At 42.6% G+C, this 24826-nt stretch overlaps 1 protein-coding gene across 3 annotated transcripts in view; it reads left to right on the top strand.

Annotated features, from left to right (window-relative positions):
* kirrel3l (kirre like nephrin family adhesion molecule 3, like) overlaps positions 1-24436 on the top strand; it is a 43295-nt gene extending 18859 nt beyond the window's left edge. Inside the window, exons 2-15 of one of the 3 annotated variants that reach the window (XM_014008697.1) lie at positions 5988-6140; positions 6766-6915; positions 8918-9075; positions 11334-11484; positions 11611-11716; positions 11961-12109; positions 12227-12354; positions 13577-13703; positions 15415-15515; positions 16201-16399; positions 19416-19535; positions 20785-20894; positions 21065-21154; positions 22294-24436. In XM_014008697.1, the coding sequence (XP_013864151.1) occupies positions 5988-6140; positions 6766-6915; positions 8918-9075; positions 11334-11484; positions 11611-11716; positions 11961-12109; positions 12227-12354; positions 13577-13703; positions 15415-15515; positions 16201-16399; positions 19416-19535; positions 20785-20894; positions 21065-21154; positions 22294-22785 (2234 nt within the window). In that variant the 3' untranslated portion in view covers positions 22786-24436. Of the gene's footprint in view, positions 1-5984; positions 6141-6765; positions 6916-8917; positions 9076-11333; positions 11485-11610; positions 11717-11960; positions 12110-12226; positions 12355-13576; positions 13704-15414; positions 15516-16200; positions 16400-19415; positions 19536-20784; positions 20895-21064; positions 21155-22293 lie in introns of all 3 variants that reach the window. The other 2 variants (XM_014008698.1, XM_014008696.1) reach the window with 2 other exon arrangements.
* Positions 24437-24826: the final 390 nt, after the last annotated feature.

Raw genomic sequence — 24826 nt, 5'->3', positions numbered from 1 at the left:
CTTTTATTTTAATGATTAAGTCCTGCTGGAGTGTGACATGATTTGTTTGTGTGCAAACTAATAATAGTATCAGAATTTTATATATTTATAATTCTCATTCGATCACAATTAAATTCACTCTATCTAGAAGGCACAACTTATATGGATAGTACTTATTTTTTACAAGCTGGAATGAAAACAAGAAAAAAATGAAATTAAAGTAACAACTTTCTACTTCTTGCCTTTTTTAAAATATAAGGAGTAGAAAGCAAAAAGTAGGCTGAAAAATAACGACTCAAGTAAAGTACAGAAACCCAAAAATTCTACTTAAGTACAATAACAAAGTATTTGTACTTAGTTACTTTACAACTCTGGATAAAGCTCATTAAACAAGCTTGGTTTAAAGGAAGAGCTGACTCAGGGGTGTCCAAAAGGACCACAATCCTGCATGTTGTGCTTGTTTCCCTGCTCTAATACCTGATTCAATGGCTTAACGCCTTCATGTCTGCAGAAGCCTGTTAATCACCCATTCATTCAAATCGGGTGTACTGGAGCAGAGAAACCACTAGAACATGCAGGATAATGGTCCTCAAAGACTAGGATTGGCCACTTCTGCTTTGAGACAACGTTTTAAGCTTTTCCTATAATTATATATTGAACAGTCAATAATGTCTCCCTAGACTTATCTGTTGTATTCTTCAAAAACAGCACATTTTGGTCCAGAAAACTGGAAAAATGCAGTCACGTTTGCCCATACTTTTAAAAAAGCTTCAACATGTTTACAGGTTTATATCTGTACACACGGCAATTATGAACCACCGATKATCCAGTGTTGTTTCAGAGACAATAAAACAATTACAAATAAATGAGAAAAAAGCATTTGGGCAAGAGATGAAAGCCCCACAGAAAGAAAAAAATAAAACATAAAAAATAGTTACTCAGCACAACATATTGACTGACTTTGGAATATCTTTACTAGTTGTGGTGATTAATGTAACGTTTTTTTCTCTCTCTCAAAAGGTCATCAGCTCAGGAGTTCATCATCTCTGATTAAAGTCTGACCTTTGTTTGAGCGCGTTCGTAAGGAGTGTGAAAGTCAGGGATGGGCAACTAGCGGCCCGTGAACAGCTTTTAGATTGTTTTAAAAATTGCAAAAATGTATAAAAGTGTCTCAGTGGCRCTGAATTGGTTGTATTTACAAAGTTTGCCACAGGATGGCGCCTCCACCGCTAACGCCATCTTGTGCACACGTTCACAGAGTCCTCTCTCCCAGAGAGTAAGAGACGTTTAGCCGTGGCTAAGAACAAGATMGCATGTTTCAGGTGACAGAATTTCGAGGCAAAAGTGTATTCAGTCTGCTTATAGATGCTGTCTGCCATGAAGGATTTAATATAAGTCACCGCTACGTTGCACAAAGCTAAATATGAGAAGTTTACTGAAGTCACAAATACAGAAACATCGACTTTTTACCAGAACCATAATGATGGGAATTTGTGTTTTATTTTTATGTTTATGAGAACCCTTTGCACTGTAACAAGATAATTTTTCGTTAGTTTTGAGTGTTTTATATTCATATACATTAAATGAGAGTACAATTGTTATGCATTTGAGCATGAAATATGTTACGTCATATGTTGGTTTAATAAACACATACACAAACTTTTTAAAACAGCAGTTACGTATATTACATTTGTGTAAGTGTGCTTTGCCATGTGGTCCARTAGTGTCAACAAAATAAAATGTGGCACCTCCCATCGTTTGTTGCCCATCCCTGGTGCAAGTACATTGACTCACTTTATGGTGGTCACTTTTGCAGGAAAAAAAATTCTGCTGGAATAATTGGTCAGTGTGAAAGTGACATGAACCTTTGTGAAACCTTTGAGTTGTTTTAATTAGGCAACGGTTAGTTCAGATCAGAATTAAACTCGCAACCCACAGATTGTTCTAGTTCAAAGAGCAATCTATAACCGATAAAGTATTGATCCTTCGGAACCTCCCCCCCCCTACCCCAAACTTCCAACAATGATCGCCTCAGCACTATTTACCCGCTGAAGAGACCTTGTCAAATAATTCGACATCCACACACAGGCGAAACGTTCCGAATTTCAAGGAGATTGAATTTTTTTCTGCTTGAATGGGTCTCAACCGCAACCAAGATAAAAGCTCCTCATTTTTAGTCTTGAAAAAAAAGAAATAAAACCTCAAAAGTGTGTTTGTGTACTTGAGCATGGGGGTACGTGGCACTGCAGCACATCGACAACAAGCCTCTTCACACCCACAGCTCCTTACTTCTTTTGACTTCTTCTTTTCCACCAGTTCTTTGTCTGGTTCCGTTTCTTCCATCTCTCCCTCTCTCTCTCCACGTCAGAAATGTATTCATGTAATTAAGCTGCTAATACACCGTCAAAGAATTGTCTAATTCAGCAAGGAGGAATTAAAGGAATCTGGCATGAGTCATTAGCCAGTCGAGATGTTCTGTTCAGCGTTTTCAATAAGGGATCTGGAGAGCCATGAATCACTTATACGGCGTGAAAACACTCTCTGCAGCACATGCCCCTGTAGTTTATATTTGTACGGCGGTGTGTATATATATAGGCGTGCGCGCGCGTGGCGTTAATTGCCATTTGAGAGTGTGAAAAATTGTACGTGGGTGAGGTAAAGAGAAAACAATTCAATGCATATAATCCATCTAAACAATCAAGCAATGCAGTGAATTATTGTCCATTGTAAACATTTAGATATTCTGGGCGAGTGACTTAATTGCAATCAATGTTGCGAGCACAAAGAGGAAAGAAAACGCCTTCTGCATGAGAGGGAAGAAGAAACACTCAGTGCTCACATAAAGGCTGAACGTTAGGCAGGCAGACTGAAAACAGTTTTTTTTTTAAAATACAACAGGAAAATTCTAGCCTTCGCTAAATGCCTAACAGTCTGAACTTGAAGACGTTCCACTTTTCATTGATGCGCTCAAATTGGCCCATTTTTATTTATTTATTTGTTTTTTGATCTGCGGTGCATGACACATACAATCTACCTGTTTGCACCCACCGCTCATTTGCCTTTTAAAAACTCTTCCAACGAATGTACAAGGAGAGAATGTAGCTTCCTTTTTTTTTTAGATTTCTGATCAACCATCAGTTATCACCTCCTCTGGAGAAGAGTATAAAAAAAACAATGCTGGACGTGAGACTGGGTTTTCCAGGGGGAGGGAGGATGCTGGGAACTGGCTGTAGAGAACTGGCGTCCTTGATGAGCTCACTGTTTGGCAGCTTTAATTGTGCTGTTGCGTGACACAGGCAGGAGGGCGCCAAGGGGGCGATGGAGGAGTGAGGAGGGGGGGTGGGGGGTTAAGGTTCAAACCCGTGGTGCACCCAGAGATGAAGTGGGTAATTGAGTGCAGAATAAACACCGCCAACAACCTCGGAAGCTCCCCTTTTTGAAAAAAGAGAAAGAGGGGAAAAAAATAGTGAGAAAGTGTGTGTGTTGGGCAAGGGTGGGAGTGCGGGGGTGAGGGGGGAGGAAAGAGAAAAGGGTGAGACAGAGAAAATCCCATCTACCCTCTGGGGGGAAAAGCTGCTATTGAAAAGCTATTAAACTTGCATTTAGCAGGATTGATTGGAAATGAAGAGGCCTATTAAAAGAGAGGGACAAGAGGACAATAGTGCGTCTCTGGCCGCCGTATGTTGCCCTCTTTTCAATGTCTTTCTTTGCTGTGGAAGGAGGGGGGGCTGTCTGTTTAAGCGCTCCCACCAAGAGAAGCAGTTWAAGGGAGGTGGGATGGTTGAGGGGGGCTTAGCTGTGGCTGAATAGAACCGTCTTTATSTTCCTTCGCAACCCCCCTTCTATTCTCCACAGAGCAACAAAGACATAAAGATGGAGAATGAAGAAAGTTTTTTTTCTTCTTCTAAGTCCTTTTCCCAAATCACAGACACCCCACTTAGATAACCAACCAACTGCCTCCCCCACCATCCCCTTCCCTCCCGATGGATTTGTTACCTCTGGAGTGTTGCCATCTTCTCACTGCCAGTGGGATTTGTAATACTCGGTCTTTTAGCATAGCACCACAAAAAAAATAAAGTCAGAGCTCAGAATGCGCATTCACGCTGTGCGTTCTTGCATAAACTGTATGTATGTATGATGGCGAGCCAGCCAATCCGGAGAGACGCCGGCGCGCCTCGCTTAAACACAACAGCGGAGCGGCAGCAGGTGTCTCCGCTGACTTTCAGCAGGCTCAAACGGATGGTTCCCCCGGGAACTTTAATGGAGTTTTGATTGTTTAACATCCATTTTTACACACACACACATACCAAAAAGAAAGTGCATTGAAAGAGTGGCAGAGTTTGTTTTTTTTTCCCCCAGAAAGTGTGTTTGCTTCATGTCGGTGAGCATATAACCATATGGTCTTCTGAAACGGTTAAATAAGTTATGAGGTACTGCTGACTCTTCCTCTTAGGAGCCACATTCGAATGGAGGGGAAAGAAACAGTTTCACACGTCAGCCCTGTTCGTGCTGCTCAGCAAGTGTCAGCAGAAAAAGTGACCCGCCTCGATTAGGGTCATTTTACTTTTTCATGCCATTTACACTAAAAGTTATGTGTTATTAGGGCTGGGAGATATAACTGAAAAATATCTCAGTAAGTGTTTCTTATCAGTCAGTATCAATAATTATTGATTCGTTTTTTTTAACCTATTTGAAATTAGGACCAGGAATTAAAAAAAGCTGATTAATACTGCCAAACTGGTAATGTAACCTTTAGAAATGGGATATATGGTTCTTTAAAGGGATCTTGACGATTTGACCGATTTTGTCATAGCGCAGATAAAAAGAGCTGTTCAATTCTGAACGAGTTACGTCATCACGTACTTTCCTCCTCAGCTCCTGTATTCCACCCTTTTGCGCGTATTCTGTGAAAAAACAAAATGGGGAACGATCGTTTCTGTGGTAAAGGAGGAAAAAATAAAGATATTAAAAACAGAATTACGAATGTCTCTTTGCTGTCCACAACTTCCTATCGTTCATTGTGAGGAACCGTTCAAAAGATTTGGATTGTTTGCGAATGTCACATCTCTAGTGACCTTTATTTTTCCTCAGTTTCTTCTCGAGCTGTTGCACTCATTTTCTCCCTTCACTCCACGTCATTCTTTTTTATTTTGAAGCAGTTATGAGGAACTGTGGCGAAACATGAAACTACTCCATGCTACTCAACAGATTGTTGCTAGCTTACCAAAGAGTGAGTGAGTTGATGCCACCAACCTTGCTTACATCGTAAGAGGTCGAGCTACTAAAGCCTTTCCATTGCCTACACCCCCCAGAATGCTGTGTGGTTCAGTAAAATTAACATTCTATCAGATGTTAGCCTGGTTAAAACCAGACCCGTGTCCTTCGCTTTGCTTCGTACGAGGGTTCGGACTCTCGGCTATAGAGAAGTGATTCTTGCTGGAGGCGTGGCCTCTGTTCAAGTTTAAAATGATTGGATCAGTTGGCCGCGACTTATGTGTATGCCAGCTCCACTGTGAAGGAGGCTAAGCTAAGAAGCTAACCGGAAATTGTGTGCGCTGTAAACAACCCTACTGAGAGAAGAAAAGTACCGAGTCGAACGAGACGACTGTAAATGAGAGCTCCGAGCTTTGTCAGACAAATTTTAATTTGGAAGCCTTATCAACACGGACTGGCTTCATTCACTTCCTCCACTGCCATTGCTAAACTAACTAGCAGACACTGCGCAGAAAATCGACATTGTCGTTCAAAACTCCGCCTTCTGTTCTCTGATTGGCTGGACAAAAATTCTGCTGAATTAATCCTTGTCTCTGGGAGAAATCCCAGACGGAGCAGAGAAGGGAAACTAGAATTGAGCAGAACTGTGTGAGAAGGCAAGGGCCAGGCTAATCGGATGTTTCTTCTATGGACATTGATCATGCGTCTATCGCGATATTGTTATTTTTTTATCGCCCAGCCCTACATGTTATCTGCTTTTATTGTACTCACGTTCTTTTTTTTTCTCCTAGCAGCCACCCAAGCGGCCTACTTCTCCCAGCAGCCCCAGGACCAGGTGGTGGTGGCGGGTCATTCGGTGACCCTCCCTTGCGTCATTGTGGGCTACAGAGGAATGGTACAGTGGACCAAAGATGGTCTTGCCTTGGGTGGAGAGAGAGACCTACCAGGTACGATCACTAGCCTCGAATTTACCCTCCCTGAATTTATTGTCCGACGTGTCTCTTGTGTTGTTGCAATCAATGCCAGGTCTCATTAGAAATCAGTACCCCCCTCCCTCTGTCAAATCGTTGGGGTTTTTACACAAATGAATGGCAAGGGAAGAACGCTCCACTGACAGATCGGCCTACCGCTGCACACACCAAACTTTAATTTGTTGCTTAGCATTTTAAGAGTCTTGTAGCGAGGAGGATAATCAATTGGCTTTTGTCCTGCGCTGACATTTAAATGTGTAGCCGAGTAGAGAGAGGGAGAGTGGAGAGGCTTCTTCTTGACCTTAGCAACCCCATTTTTATTGTGTCTGTGTTTAAAAAGGGCAGTGTCCTCATCCTGCAGGTCCCACTCACGTGTTGCATGTTTCTAGTCTCGTGCTGCAACACAACACAATAACTCAGTGCCTGGCTCTGAAAGGTGCTGCATGCTTTCATTTGGGCTGTTAAAGAGCTTTTCCATCACCCCTTTCTTTTTTTTGTCTTTTGTTTGGAGCACAAGTCTGTTTATTTTTCCTTCTTTTTTTGTGTGGATTTGGATTGTTCATGTCTTACTCTGTTCTCTGTGCTTGGCTTCTTCATGCAGGCTGGACGCGTTACTCCTTAATGGGCGACCCGCTATCAGGCGAGCACAGCTTGCTGATCGATTCAGCGGAGCTGGCGGATGACGCGGTGTATGAGTGTCAGGCTACGCAGGCGGGGCTCCGATCCCACCGTGCCAAGCTCACTGTACTAGGTAAGATACACAGCTCACTCATGATCCTCACAGCCAGCCACCCCCCTCCCTCCCCGCCTCCATGCCAAGGCTGCAAGCTGGCAGAGGTCTGGGGGAAGAAGAAGGAAAGAAAAAAATCTGTCTTCCTCACCTAATGCTAAAGCATGATTATCGGGCAATAAATTGTAACAGTGTCTGTTTGCAAAATATCTGATGAACCAAAAGATGGATTTAAGTGAAACTCTCAGAAAGTATTTGCTGGATGCGTTTCTATAACAGATTAACTTTTAGTGACAACCCAATTCAACATGGCCACCCCAGCTAATCAACCTTAGCGAACACAAAAATGACTGTGCCTCAGTCAGTTTTGCAGATATCGAGCTACAATTTGGTGTGGTAGTAGCTGAGTGTGCTCCTATCACATGCTCTAAACGCTGACATGATGTTTATTTCAAATCTTGGCACGCACTCCATCGCTGAATGCCAGTTTCCTTCTAAATTTAAGTACAACACGAGCAATTCCAAAAAAAAAAAAAAAACGGATCAAGTTGAAAGAGAGTGGATAAAAATACTTTGGAGCTCATCTATACAAAGGATCTTTAAGAACATGTCAAAGGAAGATGAAGCAAAGCAAAAAAAATTTTAAATATTAAAAATAGGGAACGCCTCTTCTCTCAGWGGCGATAATCAAGACTGTTCAGGTCCAAGATAATGTGATTGCTGCAGTCACAAATGACTTGCATAGTCGCCTGAAAGTCCAGATCTGCACAGTTAGCACATTTCACAGTGAGCCATAACATCTATCAACCACAAAGGCGGCCTTTTTTTTTTTTTGCATTAACGTGATGTGAGTGATCTACATCTTCACACAGAGAAGTGGAGGGGAGAAGAGGATGAGAGAAGGRGGGGTCCTGCCTGGCGAGGATTAGGAGTGACAGATCTTGTGGGACTCCGCAAAGCACTGCTGGCATCTGGTGGCTTGCAGAGGAATATCACTCCATTAATTAGTCCGGTCGATAGTCCATAAATTACTCCTCTGGCAAATATTATCAAGAGGAGAGACTCTGAAGCTGCAAGATTATGACCATGAGAAATTTTTCCACCGCAAATCTTGCCCTGTTTGAATCTATACGTGGCCATTAAGGGAGCAGAGAAGGAAAAAAAAAAGAAGAGATAAAGACGCTGAATTCACTGGTGATTTGTTGGAACATTTGAACTGAACTACTCTGTTTGAAGTCAATAAATACCCCCTCTGAACGGCGAAAACTGGTAGTTTGAGAACATTATATGTGTGACACGGATATATAAATGAAATCAGCCTGCAGTTTGTGAGGCCGTAAGCCTCAAAGAGGAAGGAGGGGCTTTCCTGTGTGTGTGCATGTGTGTGTGTTTGTGTATAAATCAATGTGGCCAGATGAGACCAAAGCAATCCTGCACACAGTCAAAGGAGTCAACGGTGGGAGTGCAGTCAGGGGAATCGGCATGGAAATTAAAATCACCTAGCACTCGGATTCCATTAGTGTCCGTGCCGCCGCAACGGAAAGACCTCTGACAATTCAGATACACACAGTGAAATTGGTTCGGCGGCGGGTGCGAGAAAGGCCAGCACAAACCCCATGTTTACGCCTTCTCTTATTGGTTGGGGGTGGGGGGGGGCAGAGATAGACGCCTTCATCAGGGGTGGCACGCTTGGCTTGCTGGTGGTGCGTGCGAAACCATGCAAATAAATGAACAAATAAGCAATTCAGCTGCAACATTGCTCTGCAACGGTAGGAGCAAATAGAGTAATAATGTTAGTCCCAAGAAAGGAAATAAGGTTTGAGTGTTTCTCTCCCCCCACTTCTCTGAAATAACTGTTCTTGGGCTTTTCTCACGTCTAAAACCACATCTTGTTACCAGCGATTGGCGATATTGTTGCGTATTGACACTGAGCTAAGAGCAACAGCCAGCTCAATATTAGTTTCGCTCCAGTTCTTGTCTAAAATGGTCCTTTTTTTGGGGCTGTGTTTGTGTTGCTCTTCAGTTCCTCCCTCTGACCCCATGGTGGAAGGTGGTCCAGTCGTACGTCTCAAGGCCCACACGCCGCACAACCTCACCTGCCGAGCCTCGGGAGCCAAACCTGCAGCTGAGATCACCTGGTACCGAGATGGAGAGGTCATGGAGTCCGCAATTTATTCCAAGGTACACTGCAAATGGATGCATACATGCATTACCAGTTAATCACACCAGCATGGTTGCGAAATGTAGCAATGGGTAGAAAAGAATGGAAAGCATTTCAAAACAGGAACATTTGACAGTATATTAGTGATCTTGTTTCCCTTTATCCTTTGTCTCCTCTTCTATATAGTTTTTGATATTTACTTCTGCAGCATGTTTGGTGCTTTTTTAACCATTCATATGTCTAACTCTTCAGCTCACCAAGGCAATTCCAGCTTTTGACTTTTGTTTTTTTTTTTTTTTTGTGTGTGTGTCGTTCATGGTTTAATTTTCTCCATAGATATACATTAAAATGTGTAATTTCTTCCAAAAACATTGTTTACTTTAAAAATAATTTCAGCCTATTTGCTTTATTTGCATATTCCTATGCTTCTTCCAGCTAGTATTTTTCCTTCAAATATACTCTGATTTCAGGTTTAGCATTAGCTTTGAACCTTTTAGCATTCTGTTACGCTTGTAGTTAGCATTTTTCTACTTTTAGATAGTGTTTTACAAGCTTCGGTTATTTTAGCTACRGTACTTTAAACTTTTAGCTAGCGTTTTGCTGTTTTTAAATCACCTGGCTAGCATTTAGCTACTTTAAATTTTTAGGTACTGTCTTGAACCTTTTCTTTTTTTGCTAACATTTTTCTACATTTATATTTTAACTGTTGTGCAACTTTTAGCTTTGAGTTAAAATGTTTTCACGTTTAGCGTTGAGCTACCATTTTGCCACTTTTAGATGACATTTGGTAACTTCTAGCTTAAACTAGCATTTGCTACTTTCAGCTAGAATTTTGGTACTTCTACTTTTTTGGCTAGAATTTTGCTACTTTTAGCTTCAGCCTATCATTTAAATAGTTTTACCATTTTGCTAGTCTATTACTCCTTTTAGCCTTTAGCTAACTTTGTCTCTGAGGTTTTAGCTAGTGTTCTTTAACAACTTCAGCTTATTCAGCAAATGTCTTGTCTTTTCAGTACTCAGCATTCACGCCGCATTATTTTGCAGAAGACATTTCTCTAGTTTCTCTCGTTGTGCGACAACTCAGTCACTTTCACCAAACACATTTTCCTTTTTTTATTTTTCCTCATCTTTCACCCCTTTTTTTATCAGTTTTTTCTTTTTATCTATTGCCACCTTTTCCTTGTGAGATTTGTTCTCTCACTCTCTGCAGTCCCCCTCCCATTCCCTCTCACGCCTGACCCCCCACCTTCTTCTCCCATCCCCTCCCCTCCTCTCCACCTCCCGTTTGCTCGCTAATGCAGCGACACTACAGCATAACTGGAGCATGCCAAAGCTCAGACAGGCATGAGGGTTTCATACAGTAGAGGTTTCTGCAGAGAAGAAATCACCCACAACAATGTGGAGACACAATAGGAGGGAGGGGCGGGGGGGGGGGGCAGCAGAGCGTGAGCCGGCCACGGCTGGGAAAGTGTCACATCTTTCATGCTCTCTGACCACGCTAAACGACGCTAAACACCACGTTTAAGGAAGCCTGCAGTGAGGAGGAGGAGGGTATTAGGAATGGAGGGGGCCGGGGGGCTGATTGTAGATGTATCCGGAGAGGCAGCTTTGTGGCAAAGCAGAGAATTTCCATCGTTATTTTCAAATTTGTGGCAAGAGGGTTAGACAAAAGCTTTGTCCGAGTGAACGGCGATGACGGGGAGTGATGTGATTTGATCCAGCATAAAAATGCTTTTCGTGTCTGGCTGAGGAAGTGAAAGACCTTCTCCATTGATTCGGCTGTCAAGGGAAAAGGTTTATCTTTTCAAAGATGTGTGACACTTCTTTCTTACTGTCACCACCCCCTCCCCCCACAAATAAAAGAAGAAAAAAACAAAAACAGACACCTATCAATGAGGCTACTGCAGATTTATTTTTTCCTCCATTTCTTTAAAAGAATCAAAGTGGAGGAAGCAGCGAGCTTTATCCTGAGAATCCACACCTTTCTTCACTTAGAAGTATTGATTTCTTAGCAGTAAATAGATTTAAAAGATGATGACAAACAAGGAGCGCTGACGGGGAACACTCCCAGAAATGTGGAAACAGCACAATATCCCTCGCTGCATCGTAAAATATGTGATTTACCTGACGTGCCAGGGAGCAGAATAGCAATTTTAAGGCTTCGCACATGAAAAGTGAAAAAAAAAAGTCCTGCAGTGTCATGAGGTAGCGACTCGTTTTGTGCAACACTGGGCTGATTTCTGGTTTCGTGCTGCTCTTCGTCCTCCCCACTCTGCAGACGCCAATGGAAGACGGGAAGAGGGAGGCAGCTGTCAGTATGCTTCCCATTGTTCCAGAAGACAGCGACTCCGGACGCACCTACACCTGCAGGGTCCTCAATCCAGCTGCTCCCGCTGGACGACAGACATCAGTCACAATCAATGTCCAGCGTGAGTCCCACGTCCACCTGTCCAAAACTATCTCGAAATAAGTCCCAGAGTGCAAGCTATTTCTGTACAGTGTGTTGGTAAAGTTGACTTTTTGAGTCTAATATGAGCATTCTTTTGTTTCCAAAGACCCCCCTTCAGTGACGCTATCAGTTCAACCTCAGACTGTGACCGAGGGGGCCAAGGTTCTCTTCATCTGCTCTGCTTCAGCCAATCCCGAGATCACTGGTTACAGGTACACATAAGCTTTGGTCCCCTACTTTAAAAATGAACTCAAAAACCTACAAAATTCTACACAGTTGGCTTTAAAGTGCAGCATAAATGTGCACAGTCGTCGTCTTCGAGCTGAACGAGCCGCTCGATTGGCGGCGTTTGATTGGCACAAGCCTCGAATCGACTAATAACCGCTTGAATATGCACGGCTAATTGCCTCCCCTGAACGAATGTGGCAGTATAATATGATTTTCCGTGTGTCCAAGGTGGTCGAAAGGAGGAGTGCCCATCTCGGAGGCGAACGGGGACAGCCTCGAGGTGACCGTGGACTACTCGTACTTCACCGACCCCGTCTCCTGCGAGGTGTCCAACTCTGTGGGCAGCACCAACGTCAGCACGCTGGTTGATGTACAGTGTGAGTTTAACCGAACCGAAAGGGAAATATTTATTTGGAGCAGTTTTATTGAAAAGCATGAAACCTCAAAAGTTGTTTCCCCACCCCGTGATTTTGACTGGGCTGTCTGCTTCATAGTTGGTCCTAGATTGTTGTCGGAGCCTAAGCCGATGACCGTAGACACCGGGATRGATGCAGCCTTTACATGCGCGTGGACTGGCAACCCTCCCCTGACCCTGGCCTGGACAAAGCAAGGCTCCAGCGTGGTGAGGAAACACACACACACACACACAAAATGTCACTTTGTTTGAATGGAAAATCCTCAACACCGGTCCTCCAGAGAGAAACACTCACACATGGCCTTGAGGCATGAATCCCACATTCCCACCCCCACCCCCTTTGACACGTTCCTCTTTTGAGGCTGAATCTTCAACACCTCTCTCCGCGTGCTCCTCCCCCGAGGGGGTGAAAGCCTCTAGCAGACAGCCGTTTGTCCGCTGACAGATCCGTACGGAATAATCGGGCGTGCGTGACGCGCTGTCATAACTCCAACACCATCAATTAGCCAATCAGTCAGTCAATCAAGCAAGCAGCGAGCGAGCCGGAGTGCGCTTTCAAACAAACGCGGCATCTCGGCGACTCCGCTGCGCTTCGAGCCCGAACCTCCTCAAAGTCAGCGCWGGTTGCAACAATGAAACGTTTCCACCTTCGCTTTACTACACCCTGGTAAAAGTCTTTTAGCGTGTGCACCATTAAAGGTTCCGTCCCACAGGAGCCGCTCTCCTGACAACTAATATCATTTGTGAAGTTGTGCTGAAGAAAGCACCCCCATCACCCACCGCTGCTGGATAGAGTAAGTGATGCCGTCATCTCAAAGAAAGGAGTGCTTTCAGCCACTCTTAAGAAAATGCACAGGCATTTTTTCTAATCCACCCACTGCCACTGTCCCTCCCTCACACAGCAGCCGTGAGTAATGGATTAATTGGGTTACTCCGTAAAGTGTGTGCTGAAATAAAAAATAAAAAAAAATTGGAGAGGGGAATAAAAGGGAGGATGTGGAGATAGAGGGGGAGCGGGGGAGCAGAGTGGGAATAAATGGATTAATCACAGCTTGATGGAATGACAGGATCAATGAGCTAAGGAGTGAGTGAGTGGAGGAGCTCCGGAGGCCGGGGTGCCCACTCACGCACAGCGAGCCACGATCTGTCCCCACTGTTTAATTACAACAATCTCCCCAGCAGCACGGTCACTCAGCGGTGGCTGGAGTGCTTAATGCTGTGATTAAAGCTCCTCACAATGAAATTAAACTCAAACTGGCAGCATTTGTTACAATGGTCAGCCCACCTCGGTGCTGCCTCCGCAGTGAGGGGGCCCATTGATGAAGGTTGTGTTTTCCTTTTGTCTGCCTCTCCCCGTTCCTTCATTTTTTTCCACCCCTCACTCTCTTTCTAACACATTTCTCACTTGTCTCCTTGGATCTTACACCAGGTGCTCAGTAATGGTAACACCTTGCAGCTGAAGGCTGTTACCCAGGAGGATGCTGGGACGTACACCTGCAAGGCCATTGTTCCTCGGATTGGAGTTGCAGAAAGAGATGTCACTCTAACTGTGAAYGGTGAGTGACTTCTTCGGGGGAGGAAAAAAAATAATCACACAGAAACAAAAGAACTGTTCTTTGGTAAAACTTTGAAAATACTTACTTTTAAAATTTAATTTCCCACAGAACAAATGGTTTTTTTTTAAATCAAGTAAAAGGCATGGCAATCTTTGAAGGAATGCATATTGCCTGCTGCCATCAATGCCAGAGTTATAAACTAAAATAATCTAATGTTTTGGTCAAACCTTGTATACATTATGTACAATGTCACTAAGATCTCATGAWTATGTAGAAATTGRCTCTCATCTACTACCACAGCTCAGTATCTGTACAACTGAGTTAGCCATTTTTGAGTTTGCTAACACTAACCAGCTATGGCAGCCATCTTGAATGGTGTTGACCCCAAAAAAGGTACTTAGCTATGGCCGTACATCCAGATATAACTTGGTAAAATCTGTCTCTGTGTTTATTAGTTGTAGGTATCCACCAGCTAGATGCTCTCAGGGCAGTCAAGAGCTAAATTATAGCGCAGAGGTGTGTCGGGCTTTAGCAGAGGCAGCCCAACACACTCTGCAACAACCGAACCCTATCATATGCATTTTTCAGAATCTATAGTCTTAAATCCAGCCTATCAACTCACATTTTTAAACAGGCTTGTCTTTTTTTTAACGTGCARTTTTTAATTTGTTTTATTGATGCTTCTGTTTGTTCTTGACCTCTTGCGAAGCACTTCAGTCGACGTTTTTCCCGTTGTGCTTCGTAAACAAATTTGACATTTGAAATTTTGACATTTAGCAAACACTACAGACAAACACGCTCAAGCAATCCCATCCAAAAGCAAAAATGTTAATTATATTTACAAGATGAAGCATTAAATTTCATTTTGAGGGTCATTTTTAGTCATTGAAGTCAAACTGAATTATTTAAAATAACAAACGTTTCAACTACTGGAATGGCATTAACCAAAGAACTAAATGTTTAATAAATGTCTGATTTTGTTGACAGCCCAATCATAGTTAAAGCAGCATGGTCTCAATAGAAATGGCAAAACCCTCTTTTTGCTTCCAGTGTGTTTCCATCCTCGCTAAAAACATCAAACCCAACATCTGTTGCTGGATTGTTTTGGACTCTCAAATTTGGAACCTTAGTTAAAACTGCCTCCACCTTCTCCAGCTTTAGAAAGCTGCTTCCCATTGTTGTTAAAATATAAAATATCTAAAACTGAAAATACACACTTTAAACAGAACCGTCTACCTACACTGGATAGTAGTAAATTTACTTTTTACTAAGTATTTTCTAAGGGTGCGCCGATTGCAGTTTTCTGACCAATCACAGATCTTTAAAAAGTCTGACCTGCCAATTCTGATTTTGGATGATACCAATTTAAAATAAAACTGACCAAATTCAATGTTCCAATCTTATTTTATTGAAAAACATTGAGCATTACCCTTGAAACAACACAAACTTGTTTTAACTGGACATTAGGTAGTGCTCACAACAGAGCAAAAGTGGACAGTGGCTGATTTTCAGGCCTTTGAAGAGGTAGATGAGAAGCCGATCTTTTCTATCAATCTTATCYAAGTATGAGCTGATCTCCGACCGCCCAAAATTAAGGAAACTGGTGCCAACGGTTTTATGCAGAGTTTAGTATTGTTTAACCAAGCAAGATGGCAATATATTTTATATTAACTCCTCTCTTGCCTCCCCACCTGCCCCCTCCTCTCTGCAGGTCCACCTATCATCACAGCAGAAGCCACGCAGCATGCCGTCAAGCACTCCAAGGGCAAGCTGGAGTGTCGGGTGGGAAGCAGCCCCCCACCTGAGAAGATTGTAAGCAAATCTCCTATTTAGTCAATAATTTGCAGAAACAAAGAAAACCCAACATTCCTCTGAGCCACGCCCAAACGAGAGCAAGAACTCGGGGGGAGGGTTTAGCCTTGACCTCAAGAGTCGGCACCTTTGCGCCGACACATTCCAGGCAGCTTATTTAAAGACGCACTTTTGACAAATTTACAGCTGTAATTGGACAGACAGGCTTGAAACGATGGCAGAGTTAGTGGAGCCGGCAGGAGGGGGGGTGGGGTCTCGCAGTTTTCAGCCAGAACCGCATTCAATTAGCGGCCCAAGAGGCATCACTCAGCTGACCCTGTTGAACTGCTGAAGATATGCTGGGCCGTGAGAGGATAATTAGGGTGTGAGGAGGAGTGAGAGACGGGTGCCCCGCTGGCCCCCCATGCTGGAGACGGCAGAAAGGAGCCTTATTTCAGCTTCCCGACCCTCCTTAGGTCTCACCTGTGGGGCAGACGTGGATGGTAGCTTAAATGTGAGCCTATGAGCCGTCAGCCATGGAGCGTCTCAGAGGTCAGCGATGTGAAAGCAGAACAGAGAGAGAGAAAAACTAGTTTCTCACTCAGCAGGAGGCAGGAAACAGAGGATAAACAGATTCAGTCTTTCACATTGCCTGGATTTCACTTCCCAGACCAGCAGCACGCTCACGATTGTTTATTCTATACAGGTGTGGACTTTTGGAGACATGAGTCTGTCCTCTGGGTCCTCCGGACGTTTCTCCGTGCAGACTGTGACCAGCGACCACGGGGTGTCGTCCTCCCTGGTGCTGTCCGAAACTCTGGCRCAGGATTTCCAGATGCGCTACAACTGCACGGCGTGGAACCGCTTCGGCACCGGCACCGCCCTGGTCACGCTGAAGGAGCAAGGTACACACCGACAGGAGGCCCGCACTAATTCTGAGCGAGGGTTTTCTACTCCTTCTTAACTAGTTATTGCCCTCGGATTGTATAGATGCTAAAGTAACTGGTTCCGTACTTTAGCACGCAACTTCATTCCATAAATACATGCTGCACMGGAGCCGGTGGTCAAAGGCAAGTTCAAATGTAAAACGTGAACTAAACAAGCATTTCTGATATTTATTTAATTTCCTCTAATTTGTCTACAACTTAAAGGGATCCCCGATTAGTTGTAACATCATGCTTTATTTGATAAACATATATTTTAACCGTAAAATAAAGACTKTAAAAATACTGTAGGCTGTTTAGTTTTGTAAATTTAAAAATATACATTTTAACACGGACGGAGCCATTTTTTTACACGCAAAGCATTCTGGGTAAATGATGAYGTGGATAGGTCCTCGGTGCGWMGSTGCTAGCGAGCTATATCCACCCTGAAGGTTAATCTTGGACAATATCTGAYGATYGACTCTTTTAAATGAAACCAGAGAGAGTTGACAGAGAGAAGGTAGAAATGACTCAGCCTGTAACTGAAAATATGGATGGAGGACAACAGAGCTGCTTCATGGAAGAAGAACCTCAGCTTAACCTGTTAGCCTTTGCGCTAGCGCTGATGCCATATTGCCTTATATGTATTAGCTTGGCGTTAGCACAACAAACTAACAAGCTAAACTGTTGTCCTCCATCCATATTTTCAGTTACAGACTGATTCGTTTCTACCTTCTCCTCTCTGTCAACGCTCTCTGGTTTCATTTAAGAGTCGATCATCAGATATTGTCCAAGATTAACCTTCAGGGTGGATATAGCTCGCTCACACCTAGGACCTATCAACGTCATCACTTACCCAGAATTCTTTGCGTGTTAATAAAATGGCCCCGTCCGTGTAATATTATTATAAAAACTAAACAGCCTACAGTATTTTTACAGTCTTTATTTTACAGTTAAAATATATGTTTATCAAATAAAGTCTAATGTTACAACTAATCGGGGATCCCTTTAAGAATCAACATGCTAACAAGTAGCATCCATATTTCCTCCTGTAAACAGCGAGCTGAATGTGACGGCCCGTCATTTTCTGTGCATGACCTCTGAAAAAGAAGAAAATTTTGTATCCACTCAATTCAAAAGGAAACAAACACATACATCCAACCTAAATCTGCTAATTAGTCTCCACTTTAAAAGCTTGCTTACACCCCGGAGAGCAAATCGACATGAATCATGGCTCCAACATGAGAGTCGTCAGCTGAGACCAAAGAGAGGATTATGACACATGTTCAGGAAGGAAATCATCCTGGAACGTTGCAAAAGATGTTGGTTGTTCCCAGTCAGTGTGTCTAAAATCTGGACCAAGTACAAAGAAAATGGGAAGGGTGGAACAGAGAAGCATAGTGCTAAACCAGTGAAGACATCAAAGTGTCAAGATAGAAAACTTCAAGCAAAACAGAACAAATGAGATTGTGTTTTGGGACTAGTTTTTGGATGTCGTTTGTTTTCTGAAGACACTTGACGATGCTGCCTACCATTTCCGAGCCCCTGAACTTACGCCATTTCCAGTGCGATCTATAAACTTCTGCTCACGTTATTAAAAGACCTGACGGTGTTTATGAACAAGGCAACAAACGGCATTCATAAATTCTGCTGAAAAAGGCGATTGTGAACGCAGCTCTGCAGTGAGCAGGCCGGCACTCACAATGCACCTGGCAATAGTAAAAAAAATAACAGCAAAAGGACTTAACTCAGCGTTTTTATTGCCTTGTCTGGAATTAAGCAGATTAAATGCAGCACTAACTCAAAYGTCTTAGGCGTGGCAGTCACAGTTGTTGGAAGTGGTTGTTAGTCTCCATAACCACTCAGTCTCCGATAAATGGCTTTTTGCTTTGACCCAGCTGAGAGTTAGTGCTTGAGCTTTGTGTGTGTGTGTGTGTGTGTTGAAAATAATTAAAAATACTCTAAATCAAGTGAGCAATAAGTTTCAATGTTGAGTCTGATTGTAGCCCTCATTTCTTGGGGCCCTCTTGACTTTTCTTAATGTAGCTTTACAGATCTACTAAATTAGACATTTTTGATCGTTTGTTCTTTCTTGGCTTAGTCATCATTTAAACACCTCTTAAAACCTCCAATTTCCCAACAGGGACCCCGCACTCGTTGGAAAATCCCTCAGTTCTATGCTCTCAACTCCTGCTTTGCAAGGCGCTACATTGAGGAAAATTGCATTACCTGCGCCCTTCCTAGTGGTTATCTTAATTATACTCTTCTAATCAATGTAATTTAATCAGCAGATGGCTACTTTAATGAATACGTTTGCCCCATAACATAGATATTGATTAGGGACAAATAAATAAAAATCAATTTGAGGAGCCCACATGTGTTTTCAGCTGAGAACCTAATCTCTATCACTGTCTTCGAGCCAAGCTCAGAAATGCAAGCCGCAACCCCATCGAGTGGTCTTAAAATTATACAGTACACTGCTTCTCTGATGCTGGTGGTAACCTTTTGCTGCTGCAGATGCCAAGAAAAAAATGAATAAAATAAAAAATAAATCTGAAGCCCTCGTAGGTAATTTACATCAACGCATCAGAGCTGGGTCTCCAGAGAAACAAGACAGCGGTATCTCCTGGAATCTCTAATTAGATTACTGTCTATTGCTTCGCTGCATGTCGGGCCTTGTTACCCTCCTTTCAGAGAGATTACAGACAATAGCCGCGCCGCAAGATGCCGAGTCGTCCGCGAAAGCATACGCCGCGAAATCYGCAAGCGGGCCGAGGCGTACGGTTCATAATATTTCAAGGCACGTTTGTGGGATTAGCGAGACAGATGACTTGGATCTCTTCATTGCTTTCGTTTTAGCTTTTGCTCATTTGTTCTGCACGTTTTTGACAAAAAAAATACTTCTCTCTCCTTTTGTTCCCTCCCCTTCTTATTGGCAATTAYCTCCCTTTCCCTCCCACTTTTCCACACTTTCTTCTATTACTGTCCCCCCCTACAGAAGCTGTGCCCATTCTGGTAATCGTGGGTGGGGCAGTGGGTGGGGGCTGTGTGCTGCTCATCTGCGTCATCACGCTGGTCTCCCTCTGCTGCAGGCACACAGGAAAAGGTGAGCTCAACGGTCAGTATGGGCAAAAAGGGGCTCAAAAGCCCATTTTTTTCCTTCTAAATCAAAGAAATACTATTTTTTATGAACTGAAGACTCAAAATGTTTTTGTGTACGATCGCAATTCTGAAAAAGTTTGAAAATTGTGTAAAATGCAATAAAATTTGGAAATCTCAAACCAGATTTTACTCACAATGGAACATAGTAAATAAACAAAATGTAAATAAGGAATTGTATCATGTTTTAGTAAAATCAAGGTAATATACACTTTTTACAGCAGCAACTTAACTCCAAAAAGATGGGAGAAGGGCAGAGAAAGGTTTTAAATTTGGTGGCAAGAATAAGAAGCAGCTGGAGAAGCAATWTGAAACAACTTAAGACAACAGGCAGTAAAAGAACTGGGTATAAAAAGAGCATTTTTAGAAAGGTTATAACTCAAAAGTAAAGACGTGCAAAAGACTCACTTGTCTAATAATAGCAAAACCCTTTCAAAATAAAGTTCCTCAAGGGAATACTGRGAAGACTTTGCATATCCTGTCATCTACAGTTCATAATATCAAACGTTTAATGAATCTGAGGAAGTAAGTGTGCTAAGATGAGGTCAAAGTTCAATATTTGAGCCCTGTGATGGTTGAACCCTCAGACTGCAACACATTTAGAAACAGGTCTGATTCTGTTCTGGACATTACTGCGTGGACTCAGGAMCACTTCCACAAATCGATGTTTGTAAACAGTCTGCTGTGCTTTCCATAAATGCAGGTTAAAGCTCTATCACGCAAAATGCTGCCATCTTATCGGACTCGAGGCTTATTTAAAACCGGAAAAACTGTTCTGTGGTCAGATGAATCAACATTCTAATTTTTTTTTGAAACCACAAATATGCTCTATGAGCTAAGAAAGAAACAGGCCATTTAGATATTTATCAGCATAGCTTGCCTCCCTGATGGTATGGGGGTACAATAGCATCATTGTGCACAGCTGACATATCTGAAAAGGCTTCATCAGTGCAGAAAATATACAGGTTTTTGAACATATGCACCCAGTTAGTGTCTTTTTTGTTTCTTAAGCTCACTTTCTTATTTTTGACACTTGATGTTTGCTATGTTCCACTGGGAATAAAATAMGGRTTTGTAGGAAGTGCAAATGATCACATTCTGCTTTAATTTACATTTTACCCAACGTCCCAACTTTTTCCGAATTGTTTCTATCAGTTCAGACGTGCGCCAGTGAATGTCAACAAAACAACCTGTTTCAAATCCCACAGGTAAAAGGTGCACACGTCTTTCCAAGAGTGACATCAGAGTTCAGATCGTTCACAGCGATCACAACGCCACGCGTGGCAACGACGACGAGGAAGACGTCAAAGAACCGATGGTAGGTCTATTTGCCTCCTCCTTTCTCTCMGCCTATCGTACGCCTCGCTGAGAAAAAGGAGAGCAGACATTAACAATGCAGCAGAACACTCAGACTTTCTTTTGTTGTGACTCGAGTGAGGTCTTGTTCAACCTTGTAACGCTTTAGAAATGCACGCTTTTTCCCCTCAGGCTCCCAACAGCAGCGAGTCTCCGGGGACATCGCGCACAGAACACAGCGACCTCTTAGAGGAGGAGGAGGACGAAAGATCGGACATCAAGGTAAAAATGGTTCAAAAAGAGAAGAAAATAGATGTTTTTTTAAACCTCTACACCAGTGGTTCTTAATCTTTTTTGACCTCAGGGCCCAATTTGTTGAACATGAAGTGGCACGAGGCCCAGTCAGACATTACCAATGTATGGATCAAAAATGATTATTATTCTAAATATTGGTTTAATTTTTATTGTATTTACATCATAACTAAACTATCATAACATAACTAAATTACAGTTTAAAAGTAAAACTCCTGTCAAATAATCACAAGACATGATTATAACAAACATTTTTATATTGTAACCTGCCCATAATTATTTGAACAAATACAAAGGTCAGTCAACGACCACTCAGGCTTATCAGCACAAATATATATATATATATATATATATATATATATAAATACACTGTATACTGTATATATACACTGTATATATATATCAAAAATTGATAATTCAAAGAATAAAATTGTAAGCCATAAAATAATTTAAAAATGTTTAACGTAAATGTTTCAAATAAAAAAAATGTAAAAATAAATTTGATAAAGTGCAAATGAAAATAGCATTTTTAAACTTTTGCAGCCAGAAGCTGCTCTTCATATTAGTGACAAACAATAACAACAGCTTTTTGACAAGTTTAAAATTTCTTTAAAATACATTCAAAATGTTTAAAACTAAACTACAAAAACGTATTTAAAGTGCAAATTAAAGTATAGCTGTATCTGCAACTGTATTTGATAATGTTTTGAACTTTTAAAATATTGCATAGTAAAAACAGAAGCTGCTCGTCATATTAGTGACAAACTTTTGTGTTTTTTGTTTAGTTGCCTTCATTTTTGCTTCTATTTTTCATTTAAAATAGGTTTCCATTCACGGCATGTTTCTGAGGTTCTTCTTCTACATATTAAAAAGTTGTCAAACATCTGAGTGGCGCACTACTGGTACTAGTGGTGAGAAAGTGTATTGCACCTTATTCAAAATCAATGCGGTCCCACGGCCCTCTGCGGCCCAAAGTTAAAAACTGTTGTTCTTTTGAGGCCCTCAAGGTGGCGCTCGCAGCCCAATTCCATGGGTTAAGAATCTCTGCTCTACACATTAAATGCTGAACAGATTTAAAATAAAGATTGATTTCTTTGTCTCCTTTACAGGATCCAACCAATGGGTACTACAATGTCCGTGGCCACGATGACCGTCACATCCGCAACAGTGGGTTCTCAGAGTATGTGCCCAACACTCGGCCGGTCTACACTCCRTCGCAGCTGCCCTCCCCCAGCCCCGTGTACGGACAGCAGGGCACGCAGCCTCGRATCTACGAGTTCAACCACCGCTACGCCACCAACACGGTCAGCAGATCCTCGTATGAGCAGCAGCAAGCGGCCCAGCAGCAACCCGCGCAACCAGCCAGCATATACCCTACCGATCCCCTCTACAGTGGCTCGGCGTACCTGCCCGCTACCTACGGCCGTGCCTTCACTAGCTACGTCAAGCCCGCGTCCTACGAGAAGGTGGACGCGTACGACCAATCGGAYCAAGCCAGCAAAGTGTCCAGCTCGTCTCGCTTCTCTTACGCCTCCTCACAAGTGTCCTCCCAGCAGTCCGACTACGGCCGGCCCTCGCAACGCATGCAAACTCATGTCTGATCCGAAAAAAACGTTAAAACAAAAAATCAAAAAGGAAGCGTTACGCACTCTGCGCTCAGGCGTGGCTGAACTTACATTAACAGATTTTGTTTACCGACAGTCCTGCAAGGATGGATTTGAACAGATTATGCAGGAAGTTGGGATTTTCTAGAACCGTCCTATAATGGAAGCTGGTTTTGGGAAAACTCCTGAAATGGAAAAACCCAGCAGACTAGGCTTGACTCCCCAGCTCCGACCTGCAGAGATGTTCTCCGAGTGCAACAGGGAGAATTTGGGTGTCTTACAGAGCGAAGACGACCTTTTCTTCTGCATTCCAGCGTTTACTTTAACACTCAATGTGGGAAAAGAATGACCTCTTAGTTACACTGAAAGAAAATACCACAAGCTAAGATGTATTTGAGGAAAAGAGAAAAAAAACTACTCGAAGAGCCTTTTGTTGTCTTTCATTTGGTGTCTTGTTGGCATGCGAAAGGAATTCTAAGCACATTTGTGTCCGTCATCAACAAAAAGACTGAGTTATTCACCGAAAACTATTCTGCACAAGAGGCTGGTTGCATCGACCAACAAGTGCTGCAGGAACCTTACCGTACAAAGAGGAGGGAAAAACATCAGAACTGAGCTGTATTCACAGAGCATCTTGTGATAATGATCAGTGTGTGTTTTGGATACAGAAGAGGTGCTTTCAAGTGGGTAAAAACAAAGGAGAATGTGTTTTTCAGCCTTTGATAATTTTACATCATGCTGGACAGACGAAATTAGGGCCAAGAGATTCCAAAGATGGTAACGACGGTGTGGGGAAGTGAAAAAAAAAAAGAGAGAAAACAACTGTTGTGCTACCCTGTGTGTTGTTTCCTGATTGTAAAATGAAAATTTTTAACAGAACAATCAAATGTGGCATCGTTGGGAGGGGTGGGAAGGGGAACCGTTGGCAATCTTGAACTTAACGTAAACTTGAGGTGGGCGTTTGAGGCAGTTCTAATGTGGACCATGCACTCTCTAAAGTTTTACAACTCAATCAAATTGTCTCAATGTTTACAAGAAACAGTACTACCCCCAAAAAAACACTGAGTACCTGTACAAATGGCTAAGCCCATAAATTTCTCTCTGTTGCATGCAAACGGTGTGTCTCGTGACAAATTTTTCTCAGCGTTTTTTTCGTTCCATCTCCGATTTTGCATTTGAGTTGTTGGGGGGTTTTTTGCAGCCCGATCCATTCCATGAGCTGGATATTTTAGTACGGATGACTTGTACTGCCATTTGTCTATTTCTACGAGCTAGTGCCAGGGCAGCCTAAACGAGAAGACGAACGCCGTTGGAGGGAGGTGTCAAAAACATCATCGCTTTTGTCTTTTTATTTTTATATTTTCTACAAGCCTTAAAAGTACAGCGTGTACGCTGCTCTATTGTAAAGTATCTTTATATACATATCTGTATCTACTTTATTTGACTCCACAGATGTTCGTGTCGAAGTTGTTTGTCAGTCATCGAACGCAGGCATTACGYTTTTTCTTTTCCGGAACATGACTAATTGCCATTTGTTTGTTCATTCTTATGATTATGTATTAAGAATTTTATTTGCTAGAAAGGAGCCATTGTTGCTTGTACCTTTGTACACATATTTATATTTAAATAAAACCCATTTCCGATAAAAGCTGTTTGCCTAGCATTTCTTGATGTAATCCCACAGTTCTGGACCACACGAGGCACTGGCACTCGGCGCAGATACAGCAAAGAAYGGCGGCCCTTCGGTGGCCCCCATGTGGTTTGCCAGATGGTGGTCCACTCAGCGCCAAGCAAATCAAACCACAACAGGGCCAGTTGTGGAATGCCATCTTGAAAACAGTGCCATCATTKCCGGACCTGGCCCACRTCTGTCTAACATGTAGGATGTGTGTCAACTACTCACTTTCATTGAGAAATAACAGTAATTTTTGGTCAAATCTTAAAAAAAATTATATACATATAGGGTGCAACAATACATGTACCCGTATCAAACTGTTCAATACAGTGCTTTAGGTTCAATACACACTTGTATCGAACA

The sequence above is a fragment of the Austrofundulus limnaeus genome, unplaced genomic scaffold, assembly GCF_001266775.1.
Source record: "Austrofundulus limnaeus strain Quisiro unplaced genomic scaffold, Austrofundulus_limnaeus-1.0 Scaffold52, whole genome shotgun sequence".
Taxonomy (NCBI): domain Eukaryota; kingdom Metazoa; phylum Chordata; class Actinopteri; order Cyprinodontiformes; family Rivulidae; genus Austrofundulus; species Austrofundulus limnaeus.
Note: the sequence above shows the minus strand (reverse complement) of the source record. Positions and strands in the feature narration are given on the sequence as shown.